This window comes from Dromaius novaehollandiae, chromosome W (genome assembly GCF_036370855.1).
Source record: "Dromaius novaehollandiae isolate bDroNov1 chromosome W, bDroNov1.hap1, whole genome shotgun sequence".
In the NCBI taxonomy this organism is placed as follows: Eukaryota; Metazoa; Chordata; class Aves; order Casuariiformes; family Dromaiidae; genus Dromaius; species Dromaius novaehollandiae.
The window spans coordinates 2,864,622-2,880,877 of NC_088130.1; the positions used below are offsets into that span (position 1 = coordinate 2,864,622).

The window sequence follows — 16,256 nt, forward strand, 5'->3', positions numbered from 1 at the left end:
AAAATATGACTGTCTCATACTGGTAAAAGAGTATCAGCATTTTGACAAGATACAGCTGATTTGATGGCATTTTACATTATACCTTATGGAACAGAGATGTGAAATGGATTTTTTACTTTCAAATTCTCACTCCCATATTTAGAAAACCCAAACTAGTCTGCTGGGGGTTTTTTATGGCTTCACTTTGCATTAAGACAACTATGTGATGTACAATACAAAAAAAGCAGTAAAATACAATATATTTAAAAACACATACAAATTTCATTCGCTTTAGATTGATTTGATGATGGGGAGAATTTACAATAAATCTACATAAATGTACAGTTCATTTAATCCATACCTAATTACATTACTTCTTATTTTATAGGCGATCTTGTACTGGGCCATTTATGGCATTTAAGAATGGCGCAGCCAGTTGCATGTCTGCTCTACCTATGCTCTAAGTGGTCACGTGCCTTCTAGGCTGGGGCCAACTTGCATGTATCTGGCTGGGAGCATGGGCTCAGCACCACACTAATGCAATTTCATGACTTCTGGAGATGGCTTATGAACTATGGGCAGAGAGAATATGCTCTCTGTGCCCATCCATGCAGACAAGTCCTGAGACTTCATACATCAACAATTACAAATACACAAAGGTCCATGAGAAGACTTGTCTAGCACATGGGGGCTACAATCCATACATGACATTTATATCTTATGGGTGCAATAAACTGTATAACTTTGGTCTGGAAGTTTGGTAAGCTGCTCTCGCCATTCCCAAAGGAAATGACTAATATCCCAATACTGACATTTCTGTAGCTTATGGCAACAGATCCAAGAAGGATCATTTTAAACATTAACCAGAAGTGAAACCCACATCCACACAGAGGGCTGGAGCAGGACTCTGCTCCAGACTCCCTCTCTTCAGTGCAAACTATCTCATTCGCCAATCTGTAGATCATCTTGTGCAACAGTGTTTCATCAAGCCACTTCTTGCATTAAACTTTTTAGGAAAAGGAGGAAAACAAGAATCAAAAAAGAATTAATCAAAGGAAAACTAACCATGCCCCTGCCTCTGTTAACTGCTTCATTGTTATTTACAAAAGAGGTAAAACAATTTCCTAGAATACAGGTGCATACTTCTTTTCTCCTTGTACACAGCTTCCAGTACAGTTATGTTTGTTACATGAGTGCATTTATAAAATACTGATTCCTAGGATTAAAATCTGAATCTTGTCAAACTCAATGGCAGAAATCCTTTTGACTTCATTTGGCTCAGGAATTAAACTGGGGGGGTGGGGGTTGGGGGGGGGGTGTCACATATACCTGATTCATGCCCATTAGGTTAAATGAACAAGCCAGTTAGAAAATTTTGAGAGATAATATTAAGATCAAACCACACAATATTGAACTTGTCTAAAATGAATGGGTTTTAATATAGAGGTTTTTGATCTTTCTCCTTCCTGAAGGCATGCACCATTCAGTGATGGTATATAGGTTTACACATGCATATCTGATGACAAAGATTGTGAGTTGGAGACTTTTATATTGAGGGTTTCTTTCAATTATTCAAGCCATTTTTTCCATGATTTGTTGCAGCAGAACAGATTTGATGAAATGTATTTAACAAATTCCTTTTGCTTTGTCACTGAAAGAAGTGTCATCATTCCAGCTAATCAGCAAGTGAAATGATACCCTCTCTGTGCAAGTGTAAATTCTCATTTAGAAGATGTAAAAATTCTAGAAGAATATGACAAACTCATCATTTTAATATTTAAATTTTTGTAGCTGTACAGATGGATGATCACACTTTTTAATCTGCAAAATTGTCTTTTGTTTTATGTTTTTATTTTTCTCTGAATATTTACATGAAAAAACTGCCAAAGGACAGTAATTAGAAGCAAATATTTTTGATCAGTTATTGCATATTCCAGATCAGTTATTTGTTCTCACTTTGCAGCCCTGATGACTTGAACATTAGTATAAAACAAAATAAAATTTGACCTAGTCTATTTCTTTCAAATATCAAATAGCATATTAATAGCATTCCATGAGATCAGACCTACATGGTATTTCAAGCTTTTTCTGCTTTTTAATCCTGTTATGTCTCTATTACAAATACTGGAGAATTAATTGGAACTCTTTTTCCACTCCTATTAATAAAATGTTTGCTGTATTTCAGTTGGTTTATACCTGTCCAACACCACAGATAACCAGGCTCCACTGGCTGCCTTTAGCACACTTAGTATTGATGATTGCATGCAAGGAAGAAGGAACCCATTTTCATGGATTCCAAGGCTAGTAGGTGGAGAAGGGATTATTTCTTTCTTATAAATTAAAACCATTTGATATGGACTCATATTTGATATGAAACATATTCATATGGAAATGAATTCCAGGAGGCTATTTTAAGGAATTACTGTTCAAAACAGAAACATTTTAAAACAGGAATCATATTTCCCAAATTTCTTGAACTATGTATTGGAGTAAATCATAATCAGAGAAACAATCAATTAAAAAAAAACCCCAAACTATAAACAATATTTCTAAGCATCTGATTTTTATAGTCCTCAGATTAGCCATAAGTGTGACCATTATGGAGCTTCATGCCCACAGATAACAGTACCATGAATAATAATAATCGTAAAATACTTCAGAGTAGTATTTGTGAATACTATATGGTAGGTTCATTGCCATTAGACATCAAATGACATCTAGCAAAGTGCCTGATAACTTGCATCACCACTGTATTTTATGCACAAGGATTATGCAGACTGCAAGATCAATTGAATAAATAAGCATGGGCACACAGGCACAGAAAGTCTGTCTGCACCTCAAGACTAAATTAGTTCTCAATAAAAGGGTACAATTAAATTACTCAGAACTTCAATACTGAAAAAAATTTTTTCATGTCTTTCAGAGATGATCATTGTATCACACTTCTAAACCATCGACCCAACAGATTGCACCATACTGGATTCTACAAAGGGTGTGTTTTTAAAAATGGCAATTAGTTGCAAGACTTGAATGGTATTTTGAAAAGATGGGGACAGCCCTCTGGTGTAATCCCACTGAGAGGAGCTAGACAAATAGTACAATTACAATGCTGGACTTCAGGAGAGCAGATTTTGGCTTATTCCAGGTTCTGCCTGGCAGGATTCCATGGGACACTACCCCGGATGCCAAAGGGGCCCAGGAGAGCTGGTTGATCTTCAAGGACAACCTCCTCAAAGAACAGTCCATTCTGACATGCAGAAAGTCAAGTAAGCATGACAGAAGGCCAGCATGGAAGAACATGAAGCTCCTGACTGAGTTCAAACACAACAAGGAAGTTCACAGGAGGTGGAAGCAGGGATGGGGTACCAGGAGGAATATAGAGAAAATGCCTGAGCACAGAGGGATGGTGTTAGGAAAGCCAAAGCTGTTTGTTGGAAGTTGGAACTAGTGAGGGATGTGAAGGACAATAAGAAGGGCTTCTGTATGTACATTGGCAGCCAAAGGAAGGCTAAGGAAAATGTGGGCCTGCTGCTCAGTGGGGCAGGGGACCTGGTGACCAAGGACATGGAAAAGGCTGAGGTACTCAATACCTTCTTTGCCTTGCTTTTCACTAGTAAGGTCTGCCCTCAGGCCTCCCAGGTCTCCAAGCCTAGTGGCAGAGTGTGTGGGAGTGAAGCATTGCCCACAGTAGAGGAAGATTGAGTTAGGGAGCACTTAAGCCAATTGGACATACACAAGTCCATGGGACAAGATGGGATACATCTGAGGGTGCTGAAGGAGCTGGCTGATGTCATGGCAAGACTGCTCTCCCTCCTCTTCAAAAGGTCATGGTGATTGGGGGAGGTTCCTGATGACTGGAGAAAGGCAAGCATCACACCCATCTTCAAGAGGAGCAAGAAGGAAGATCTGAGGACCTACAGGTTGGTCAGCCTCACCTCAGTCCCTGGGAAGGCTATGGAGCAAATCCTCCTGGAAGCCATTTCTGGCCACATGAAGGAGAAGAAAGTGACTGGGAACAATCAACATTGATTTACCAAAGGCAAATTGTGCCTGACCAACCTGACTGATTGCCTTCTATGATGAGATGCCTGACTGTGGACAAGGGGAGAGCAGCAGATGTTTTTTACCTTGACTTTAGAAAGGCTTTTGACATAATCTCTCAGAGTTACCTCATGGCTAAATTGGTGAAATACAGGCTGGATAAGTGGACAATAAAGTGGGTGAAAAAGTGGCTAGACTGACAGAAGGATTATGATCAGTGATATAAAGTCCAACTAGCAGCCAGTTACTAGTGGCATCCCTCAGGGGCCCATACTGGAAACAGTACTGGTTAACGTCTTTGTTAACAACCTGAATGATGGAACAGAATGCACTCTCAACAAGTTTGCAGACAACAAATAGGGGGGGAGCAGTCAATACACTGGAGGGCAGGGCTGCTATTCAGAGCAACCTTGATAGGCTGGAAAAATGGGCTGACAGGAACTTCATGCAATTCAGCAAGGACAAATGTCAAGTTCTGCACCTGGGCTGAAATGACCCCATGCATCAGGACAGGCTGGGGGCTGACTGACTAGAAAGAAGTTTCGCAGGAAAGGACCTGGGGGTCCTGGTGAACAAGTTGAACACAAAGTAAAGGTGTACCCTTGAAGCAAAGGCCAACATCATCCTAGTCTGTGTTAACAAGAGCATAGCCAGCAGGTCCAGGGAAGCAATTCTTCTCTATTCAGCACTTGCAAGGCCACATCTGGAGTAGTGTATCCAATTTTGGGCTCCCTGGTACTGTGAGCAAGAGGTCCCACTGGAGCACCAGGCCTCAGAACTAGCTAAGGCCTCTGCAGGGAACCAGGAGCATGATTAAAACAATTAAAGGGCAGAGACATTGTATGAACAAAGGCAGTGTGAAAATTATGTTACTCTGTTGCCCAGAGAACCCTTTGGCACATCCCCCTCTCAGTCTCGGAGACAAAAGCCTGCATGGCCAAGCAGCCTTCAGTCTTTTGAAGAAACATCCCATCTGCCTTGGCAACTGCAACTGGTTATTCCTCCCTCCCCAGTAACAGAATGTACAAATTAAATGACTAGGTGAGCATCTCAGACTGAAAGTTTCATATCTGAAACAAAATTAATTCCAAGATTTCCCCGGCATGACATATCCTTAAGGTACTCCAATTACTCCTTTTGCTATTCAGAAGTTTCCCTACTTTAATATACTCTATTATAGATTTTCCACCTTATTATGCTACTACCATCATGCATTTAACTGCTTTTTTTTGGGGGGGGGGGGGGTAAAGTGTTTTTAAGTCTCCAAACTGCTAGAAATCTCAGGAAGGCTGAGTTCCTCATTCTCACTGTCTCTATTTTTTTAGTAAATGCTTCTGTTGGTAGAGATGGAACTTCTGGACCTTCGAGCTCAGAGGGTTGTGATAGCCAATTAATAGTAGCATCCCTCAGGAATCATTACTGGATCCAATACTGGTTAATGTCTTTATTAATGACCTGAATGATGGAATAGAGTGCACACTCAGCAAGTTTATTCATGATACTATATGGGGGGGGGGGGGGGGGGAAATCAGTCAATACACTAAAGGGCAGGGCTGCTATTCAGAGGGACCTGGACAGTCTGGAGAAACAGGCTGACAGGATCTTCATGCAGTTCAACATGAACGCAGCCCCAAGCAACCTGCTCTAACCAGCCCTGCTGTAAGCAGGCGGTTGGACTCCAGGCCTCTGGAGGTCCCTTTCAACCTACATGATTCTATGAAGTTAGTGCAGGAAAGGACATTTATTACAGGTTATAACCTGACCTATGACAACACTACTCAACTTCTACAGGAATTCTTTTCCAAAAATTACATGCGTTGCTGGTGGTCATATACACACCATGTTAGAGGTGTAACACTGACAAAATCCTGCACACACTCTTTGAGATCACCATCTCTTACTCTGCACATCTAAAAGCAGAATCTGAAGGATCTCTTGCATCATACCGAAAGCCTTTTGTGCCTGTCTGCCTCCCCCCCCCCAAAAAAAAAAAAAAAAAAGAGGCTATTTTGAGTACTGTCATCTGAGATGAAAAAGATTTGGCAATTCCCCTAGGGCAGATAAAATCATAGGGCCCCTTCTATCTTCAGATATCTGCTCAACTTTACCAAAGACATTTCATTTGAGTTCAGAATTTGGGTGCTGCATTTTCTCTAGCAGGATTGTGATTCTTTTCAGCATAGGGCACTGTAAGTATGCATGTATTAACTTTTCTACAGTGTATACCCATATAAACAAATACTAATAGGTATTGGTTGGCAACACTACGTAGTTAAGACTGCAGTATTGGTAAGAGGATTGTGGAACAATGCGGAATCTTAAATACATAGCCAAATTTCTGCTCACAATGAGAGAGGCTGAAATCATACTATAGAACAAGGGATGTTGCAGGTGTATGATTAAGATCAGAAGCTGGTTCTAGATGTGATTCTGTACCCAGGACTTTATACCTTAGCACAAGAAATGAGTAGGAGCTACAGTACCTACTAATGTTCCTGCTTTTGTTCATTAGCAGCTCACTTTTTTGTAATATTTTATAACAACTTTTTAGTAGCTTTAAATATGTATTTCTTACTGTTTGCTCTACTGTTATTTTCTGTCAAGTCCTTACACTCTACCCAAATATTCTTATATACAAACATCTATGCAAGGAATACAACAAAGACAAAGGGGATAAATCAAAAGCAAATAGCATGGGACACAGACAGGAAAGCATGATGATAACATCAGAAAAACAGACAAGGCAAAACACACTGAGCCTTCTGCCCCCCCCCCTTTTTTTTTTTTTTTTGGTTCTAAGTTTAGACCTTCTCCTTCTAGGACTTCAGTAAGAGAATGTTACATTTTCACTCCTCTCTGGGCTTCTTTAGACATTCACAGAGAGTATCATTCACACTTCCAGCAACACTGGAAGATTTTCACATAGGTTTTCTGCAATTCCACTATATTTAAACTGTTAGCTTCTCTTGCCTAGTTTCCAGATTTATAAGAGCAGATTCTTGACTGCCCTAAACTGCTCCAGTTCTGTATACCAGCTAGAGACTTCCTCCAACAATAACTATATGTAGCTGCAAAGGTCTTTGCATTGCAAGTAATGGTGGAAGATAACCTATTAAAAACAACAACCACCACCGCCTCACATATCCACTTCAGCAATTAGGCTGTCACTTTACAACTACCTCTAGTTTCTGGATGAAATACTATGCATAAGCAAATCTAGGGGTTTTTTTTCCTGGTATGAAAATGCAAACTCATAAGGGTAACAGCATCAGAAAGACACCGGTACAGTTTCTAGTATCACTCCACTAGAAAAAGTAGCAAATCCATGTAGTAGTTATACGTTCTCTTTGCATGCTGGGTTGATAATAAAGACAGCAAATCCCCAGTCTGGGCTTCACATATGACTATAAGACAAAGGTCTGTATCAGTTGCAGAACAGCCAGCCACATTAGTGCTAGAGCTTCTGGAACCTGGAGAGTTTTACAAGATTTAGTAAGCCATTGTTTATGCTTGGTTGATTGCCTTTATAGACCTGTGATGCAGAGGACCAAGACACTCATGAGCTCCCTTTGAGATAACAGTATAATTGTCTATCTAACTGAAGATATGTGTCAGTCCTTCCCTGTCTGCAACTTGCGCATGTACTCTAGGTTAACACCTTCCACAATAGCCTATCAACAGGTTATCAGATAAATCCTAAACTGGAGGGGTTTTTGCTTCCCCAAAGTTGATACTAGTGTTCTCCTTACAATATTATAGCCTTAAGTATCGATTACTCTGTGCATCTGTGTATACTATTATAGAGAGAGGTCCATGGGTACGTACTATAGATGTAGAAGACAGAGTAGCTTTCACTTACAATGCATGCATAGTGTCTCCAGCACTGAGCAGAGAGGATGTTCTGCAGCAAGCAGAGAAAGCCTCAATACAGCTGACCTCATCCCTTCACGTGCAAATGTTTTGTCCAGCAGCAATAGTTCTTCTGCTTTGAATTTCACCCTTTGCATCCTTTTCTTTCTTTCTTTAAAAATTGAGGAATAGGGGATTTACAGATCCACTGGCTATTCTCAGAGAAGCTTTCCATTGTGAGTTTTTGCTATTTCATTTGATATTTTTTGTTTTGTTCAAGAATTATTACTTTCCACTAAATGGAGACAGGACACTGGATCACTTTGTCCTCCAGGAGGACACTGACAATCAGGAACACAAAATAAAGCCCAAACATGAGAAAGCCCAGGATTTTATTCATCCTCCACTTGCAGAAAGCAATGGAGAGGATGACAAAAAGTAGCATAATGAAGAGGAGGACAATTGCACAGAACAGCCCATTACTGCTGACTGTCACTGGGGCAAAGCCGTTAATCACTGCATACAGGAGCCATGGAAGAGGAAGGCTGTTAAGAAACAGAAAAAGAAATTGGAAACATTGCAAAGATGTAGAAAGTGTCAGTAGAAGGGTCCTGGAGACACTTCAAAACACAGAGATTGACTGGAAGACAGGAAAACTCATCTCTGGCTAGTGGAGGCACATAGTATATTAATCTAATACCTCCTTAACTATGTTCTGACTAAAGATTCTTTCCTCTCAACAGCAGGTTCTAGAGGCCACCAGGACAAAGACTAGAAAGCTGAGGAACACCAGACCTAGCAAGAAGTGGGCTGCTTCCATTCAACACCTCTAGCAGCACCCACAACAGAGCTTGCATCTTGGTAGTGTTTGTTACTACTTTCTGGTCACCCTCCTTGCTGTTCAGAGATGTGGGGATACTAGGGAGGCAAAGATTCCCTCTATGTGCATTCATTACCTTTGGAGGCTACAGTATGTTTACTGAACCCTGTTCTGACCTCAACCTCCTTCCCAGCCACCTCTCTCCCTCCTGCTTTGGCTATTTAAACCACAGGCTTCCTGCATAAGGTGAGGTATCAAATTCTTCCCCTTTTGTACTTAAAATCTATTGGTTATTTTACATGTAGTTTTTGTGGAGGCCTTGGGAGATTCAGGCTCCCTATTCTTCTTCTATCAGTTGTCATGATATGTTCCCCCCCCCCCCCAGCTGACAGAAGTCACCTGCAATCTTGTCTGTGAACAGAGACCCTTTTCATTTGTTTGTAGCTTTCAAGCTGTCTAGAAAAGGATCTGTCCCCAGCCTCATTCCAATAACCCTAGCAAGGAGCAGAGAGGGCCAACTGCTCCCTAAGGGATAGGGAGCTGGGAGCCAAGCATGATAACACAGCTGGCAGGGCAAGAGCCTCACCAGCCAGAGCCCAACCCCCAATCAAGACAAACAGGGCAGACCCAGAGATAACAGTCAAGTTCAATCAAGAGTCCAGGTCATCAGACAAAGTTCACAGTGATGAGGCAAGTCTGAAGTCAAGCCAGGAAGTCAATCCACAGGTCAGGATCAGGTCTGGTGAGAGCAACCACAGTCAGACTCAGGCCAGTGATTGTCAGGCAGGTCCATAATGACAGAGCAGATCCAAGGTCAAGCAAAGAATTCAGTCCACAGGTCAAGGTCCATAGCCAGGCACAGTTACAGCTATAGCTAAGATGAAGACCAGTACTCCTACAACATAGCTCAGGCAGGAACTGAAGATCCAGGCGTGAGCTTAAATGAGGCCCCTGGGCCCATGGGCAGAAGGCGTAGGTAGAGGCCCCAGGTGAGGCTGGTCAGGGCCATTAAGGCCTATTAGTGCCCTCAGGGCCCTAACAGCAGCCTCCCCTCCCAGCAAGATGTGTACTCACACCTTACAGAGCTCTGGGCTTAAAAGGGACCTGCTGTAGAGTGATTTAATTGCTGTAGGTTGTCATTGGGCTACTTCAGGGGACAGAGCCAGGACAGAGAACTAGAAAAGGGATGTGGCATAGGAGACTTAGGACTGGGGGGGGGCATTCAGGCTGCCTATGAGGAACCCTGAGGGAGCAGGTGAGCTTAGTAGGTGAAAAGGGAGGATATTTGAGCCATCCCTAGGGGCCAGGTAGGCTTGTAGGGGAAGAAAGGGTCACAGGCACCCCTGAGGGGCCTCAGAGGCCAGGAAGGGCCTCACCAGGGGCCCCAGAAGCAGGGGGAACAGAATGGTTTCCCCCCCCCCCCCCCAGGCACCCCAGGGGCTGGGGGTGTCACTCAGGAGCCTGGTGGTGATAAGGGGGTTAGCGCTATGAGGAGATCAGAGCTAGGCCAAGCTCTTAGGAGGGTTCATAGGAACAAGGCCCCACACAGCCATGGGTCAGGCTCCCTGGTGCCCAGTTTAAGAAGGCCTGAACTAATTGTCACAGAGCAGCAAGAGCCAGCTACTCCATAAGGGACAGGCATCCAGGTGCTCAGTACAGCAGTATGGCTGGCAGGGCAGGGGCCTCATCAGCCAGGGCCCAGCCCTACAGTACCTGAGCAAGGTGAGTAGGGCAGACCCAGAGATAGCAACAAGGTTCAACCAAGAGTCCAGATCATTAGGCAAGTTCATAGTGATGAGGCAGGTCTGAGGTCAAGCCAAGAAGTCAGTCCACAGATCAGAGTCTGGATTGGCTGCAGCTGTAGACCAGCACTCCTACAGCATAGCTCAGGCAAGGGCTAATGGCCCAGGGCTGAGCTGAAACAGGGCCCATGGGTGGGGGGTGGGGGGTGGGGGGAGGTTCCAGGTGAGGCTAGTCAGTGCTATTAAGGCCTATCAGTACCCTTAGGGTACTGATAGAGCCCACCTGAGAACAATGGTATGCAGGTATCCTGAAAGGTATGTTTTTCCTAAGTAGAATGGGCACTTAGTGGTATTCTGGTAAGTTGCTGTTGTTAAAACTTTCTGCTCAATGCTTATTGTGTGATGGTGTCTGAACTTCAGTTTGATTTCTATTTCTGTAATCAGTATGTTTTCCAGCTCTGTTGTAGTGATGGAACATCACTCTGGAAGATGTCAGGTAGAGGTAAGCATTTAAGCTATTGACTAAAGCTTAGTGGGTTTGGAATGTATAAAAAGAATTGTTTGAAGCTCAAGTCATTCAAATTCTGAATAACCAGATTAAGAGGGAATAACTTATTACATTTTCAATAATAACTAAACCTCAGCTGGAGCTAAATTGTGCATATTGCTTGTAAATATAGTGGATTTTACACTGTTCTACAGTACAGCCTACATTTCCATAGATAGCAAAACTAAAAATCTTAAGAAGGAAAAGAAAACATTGCAAAATGTTCTGTAACGTGCCTTACAACCTATGATGTAGTACATGTTCTAAGCTGAAGCACTGGGGATGAATAATGTTTTTGTATGCTTTGCAGGTATCATGATTATGCATGTTGTTTTTAAAATAAAACATGCTTCTGGATCAACTACAGCAATAGAAAAAAGTGGTCTGGGTTCCCACCTGTGTCAGAGGTATTGGGGATAGCTAATAGATGGAATAAAAGAGTCATTTACCACCCATCTTAACTTTGGGATCCTGTTTTGTATTAGTCCAGTCACTGGTATATTTGGCAGCAGCTAAAACTATGATGCAAGATCTGTTATTCCTGACAGCAATAAATAATGAAAGATGGGGAAATTGGAAATCATGGATATTATTCTCAGTGTCTCTGTCCTATCCTAAGGATAGGAGTGGGGGGAGGGCAGAGGTTGCCTATAAGTTTCCTTCATGCTTCTGCAATTCTGAGGCATAAATTGCAATGCTTTCAGGGCTGGTCTAGCTTGACCTCAAAGGGTCAAATAAGAATTCACATTCCAACCACACGCTACATATCATTAGACTAGGGCTGCTACAAAGTTCTTGTGTTCTACATCAGCCAGCGAGGGCCCCTGCTTGCAGCAAAATGTAAATAGCAAATTTCTGCATGCTAAGTTTACCTCATACTGTCAGAGCTATGCAAAGGGCCTTAGAGTTAACAGAGAATCAGTTTGTAGTTTGGGATTTGCCAGGTATATATAAAATGATCATGTAGTAACAGCTTAAAAGGGCTGGACCAGACAATGATGTTCTGCTTATTTTTTGCAGCAAATGTCTGGGTTTTTTTTTTTTTGGGGGGGGGGGGATTGGACAGCATTTGGAGAGTTGAACAATTGCTGGTAAAGGCTATATCTGGTCAGGCACTGCAGAGGCAACAAAGTGTTTGCCAATCATTGATTACAAAGACAGCCCTAGCATATACAAAAAGAATTAGTGAACAAAAGCAATTAAATGTCTGACAAAAACAGAATAGACTTTAAATGTCTCAGAACAATGCCCTTAAATTTTTTTTAATGAAATTTACCTGATTGGGCAGTCTTGCAATGTGGAATAGAAAATGATGCAACAGATCTATAACAAGTCTGCTATGCAAATATCTATTCACTTCTGAACACTGAAAACAATAAATAATTGCATGTAGCACCTTGACAAACCAGGGGCAACGTGCTATGAACATGTTGTAATGTAGTGAACATGTAATGAATAAAAAATTTTGTTAGCATAGTCATAATTTTTTTGCTGCAGGACTTACCCCACTGTGATGTCAAAGATGTTGCTTCCGACAGAACTGGATACAGCCATGTCCCCCAGACCTTTGCGTGCCACAATAACACTGGTAATAAGGTCAGGAATGGAGGTGCCAGCAGCTAAGATAGTCAATCCCATGATTTCTTCGCTAATGCCAATGGTTTCTCCAACCTAAAAAGGGTTTGAGGAAAAAACATCAAAAACTGTGTTGAAGCCCTGGAGTGGAGAGCTGCTCTTTGCTGCAAACCTGTTCAACTGGGAATATTACCCTAGGGCTTCCTGACTGGGTTGGAAGAGAGGAGAATATAGACAAGATTGCAGGATTACTTGTTTTCACCAAGTTTGACAAGTTTCAGGAGAAGTATAGAATTGTCAAAGAGAACTTCTAGGTATGAACAAGTGACTGCTGATGGTTCTGATGCTAACAGAATGATCAAACCTTTGTCAAAGCAATGACTGCTCTCTTAAAATACTTTCCTCATGCTGAGTTGTAGGGAACGGCGATCGGAAGATCTCGCGATGGCACGGAAAGAGGAAGGAAGAGGAAGGATATGACGTAGAGATAGCAGTATGCTTGTAGGTATATAAGCAAATACATGCGTACAATAAACGCCATTTGCAGCATCCTCATATTGGTGTCAGTGCTCATTGGCCCGGAGGCTGGGGGAGCCTCCGTGCCGTCTCAGGCGAACGGGAGATTGTCGCATCAGAAGGCGACAAGTGGTGACCCCGACGTGATAGCTGAGACGGCGGACCGCAGGCGGTCGAGAGGATCCGGATCATGGACGCGGTAGTTAAGGTTGTACGCGTGGGTGCCCGGGAATGGGTGCTCTCTATGAGAGCGAATGCAGTTGCGAACTGCGTTGGGCGGCTCCTGAAAGATGGAGCGATAGTTAGACCAGGGGACATTTTTTCCCCTTCTAACTGGGAGAAATGCACTCGAGCGCTTGCTCAGAGAGCTATGGCCACTAAGAAGGCCGCAGAGCTTAAGACGTGGGGAGATATAACGATCATTTTAGAAAGGACTAGGGAGGAGCTTGAGACCTGGCAGGCTGCCCGCGCGGCGCTACACATGTCCGTGGAAATGGCGACACAGACAGCAGCGAACGCAGAGGAGCGAACGGAGGTGATAGAGGAAGAGGCGATAGTAGGGGATGAAGTGAAAACAGAGAGTGTGGAAACAGACATAAAGGAGGAGGCGATTTATCAAGAACCAGAGCGGGGAGAGGGGGAGGCAAAAACTCCAGAGGCTTACCCAATAACGCCCTCTTCTCCGCCTCCGCCGCGGTATCCGTGGAAAGAGATGAGGGCGATGGAAGGGGGAGAACTAGGAGAACCAGGAGACCTTTGTGGAGACCGAGATATGAAAAAGCCAGGCGGGTAGAGGAAAAGAAAGCAAGGTGAAAGTGGAGGAGGCAGAAGAAAAGGAAAGACCGCTTATAGTGGATGATCCCCGAGACTGGCTACCGGGGACCATGATTCGGGTGCAGTGGGAGGACGAAAGAAGAGAAGAAGCAGGGGAAAGACCAGAAGCAGGGGAAAGACCGAGGGTGCCGCACCCGGGAAAAGATGGCGCTGGCCGAGAGAGGAGTGGGCGTCGACCAGCATTGCGGGAGGAGGAGACTGAAGACTCAGGTACAGACTCTGACTCCTTAGAAGGAATAACAACGAAGATGCAGCAACTAGGGCGGAGTTCCCCGCGCAGTCAGAGGCGGGAGAAAAAAAAAGGGAGGAAAGTTACAAGAGATATGGAGCAGATGTTTATGCTGCTTACAGCTCTGGAAGAAGAAATAGCTAAACAAAGAGGGCTATCAGAGGCAGCAGCTAAACAAAGAGGGCCATCAGAGACAGCAGGCTCCACCCAAGCGGGAGGGGGAAAAGAAATTCCCCTAACAGACTGGAAAGTGATAGCGACGGAATGTGCCCTGAGTGGCCTCAAGTTTCGTGCGCCAATAGGGGCCTTCCCAGTACGAGTTGCCCCGGGGGGGGGGGCAGTGGAATGGATGCCCCTCGACCCAAAGACGGTACAACAGCTATTGAAAGCAGTGCAAGAACAGGGCCTGCGACACCCAGTGACACAGACATTGCTGGACGCGGCGCACGCGGGAGGCCTAATACCGTGGGATTGTCGCGCCCTCGCGCGACTGGTTTTATCGCCCACGATGGTCCTTATGTGGAAAGAAGCGTGGACCTCGCGCTTGCAGCAGGCGTTGATGGCCGCACAGGCAGACCCGCAGAACCCACTGGGCCAATCCACCCTAGCGCGGTTAAGAGGAAATGATGCGGCCATGGCTACACCCCAGCAGCAGGCAGCGGGCCTGAGACCTCGGGAGATACTGGTGGCAACAGAAGCATCTCGAAAGGCCTTTGATGATATTGGGCCACTGGTGCAGCAGGCAGACCCATGGACGACTGTGAAGCAGAGAGTGGGAGAGCCGTTTGACAAGTTTTGTGACAGGCTACAGGCAGCAGTAGAACTTGCATCTTTACCAGACACTGCAAAAGGAGCGGTGATGTTGGAATGTATCAAACAGCAGGGCAACGAGTTGACAAAAGAAATCCTAAGAACAGCGCCTAAGGGAGCAAGTCTAGGGCAGACGATCAAGTACGTATTAGAACACCGGGACAAGACCACAGCCCTACAGATTGCTGCAGCAGTTATGGCAATGCCGGAGGTTAGAGCTAGAGGAGGTCCAAAAGGAGGCCCATGCTTTGGCTGCGGGCGAATGGGCCATTTGAGAGCACAGTGCACGAATAAGGGAAGTTACGCGCGCCCAACAGGTGGTATGGGGAGCCTTACATGCTGGGCCTGTGGAAAACCAGGACACAGAGCACGAGATTGTCGGCGGTCGGGAAACGAGAAGCGGGGAGGGCAACTAGGGGGCCACCCCTCCCCGGTGAGCCGGCTTCAAGTAGCCCCCGTCAACAACAACACACCGCTGATGGACAGCTCCAGCGACCAAACTCCGAAGGGAAACCCCACGTGGCCCTGGTCTTAGGGTGTGAGAAGAGACCCCGAGTGAAAGCGCATCTGATAGGCCCACCAGGGGCGGGTCCTCCTAGCATCCCCTTAATAATGATGCTAGATACGGGGGCAGATGTTACATGTGTGCCCTCGTGGTTGTGGCCATCGAGTTGGCCAGCAAAAGTGGCAAGCTCGTTAGATGGAGTGGGAGGCAGGGCGGAGGCTATGGTTTCTGAAACCGATATCACAATTGTATTGGAGGACCCGGATAGGCCTGCTCAGATCATCCGTGTGCGGCCGTACATAACTGCCATAGGGGAACCATTGTTAGGGCGAGATGCCTTATTGCAAAGCGGCTTTCACCTGACAAATTTAGGGTAAGGGCCACTGCCTACCTCCTCGGGGCTCATTTCGCTGTCCCGCTGACATGGTGCTCCAATGAGCCTGTGTGGGTAGAGCAGTGGCCATTGACAGGGGACAAATTGGCGGCTGCCCGACAAATAGTAAGTAGAGAACTAGAGCAGGGACACCTGGAGGAAAGCCACAGTCCCTGGAACACTCCTATATTTGTGATACACAAAAAGGATAAGTCTAAATTTCGATTACTGCACGACCTACGAGCGGTAAATCAGCAGATGGAAGCGATGGGTGCCCTCCAGCCGGGGTTGCCACTACCATCAGCAATACCAAAGAATTGGCCAGTGGTGGTGATGGATATCCAAGATTGCTTTTTCTCTATACCATTAGCCCCTCAGGACAAAGCTCGATTTGCCTTCACACTGCCCACAGAGAATCTGCAGGAGCCAGCAGCGC

At 44.7% G+C, this 16,256-nt stretch overlaps 1 protein-coding gene across 6 annotated transcripts in view; it reads right to left on the reverse strand.

The window, feature by feature from the left end:
* LOC135324453 (sodium/potassium/calcium exchanger 2-like) overlaps positions 1 to 16,256 on the reverse strand; it is a 142,326-nt gene that overhangs the window by 65,329 nt on the left and 60,741 nt on the right. For 5 of the 6 annotated variants that reach the window (XR_010385833.1, XR_010385834.1, XR_010385832.1 and 2 more), the window contains exons 1-2: positions 13,734 to 13,869; positions 12,483 to 12,649 (exon numbers count right to left, since the gene is read on the reverse strand). Coding sequence is in view for 1 of the 6 variants with exons in the window: in XM_064500868.1 (XP_064356938.1) it covers positions 8,165 to 8,414; positions 12,483 to 12,649 (417 nt within the window). In the remaining 5 variants the exon portion in view is untranslated. Of the gene's footprint in view, positions 1 to 8,079; positions 8,415 to 12,482; positions 12,650 to 13,733; positions 13,870 to 16,256 lie in introns of those variants that run through there. The other variant, XM_064500868.1, reaches the window with a different exon arrangement.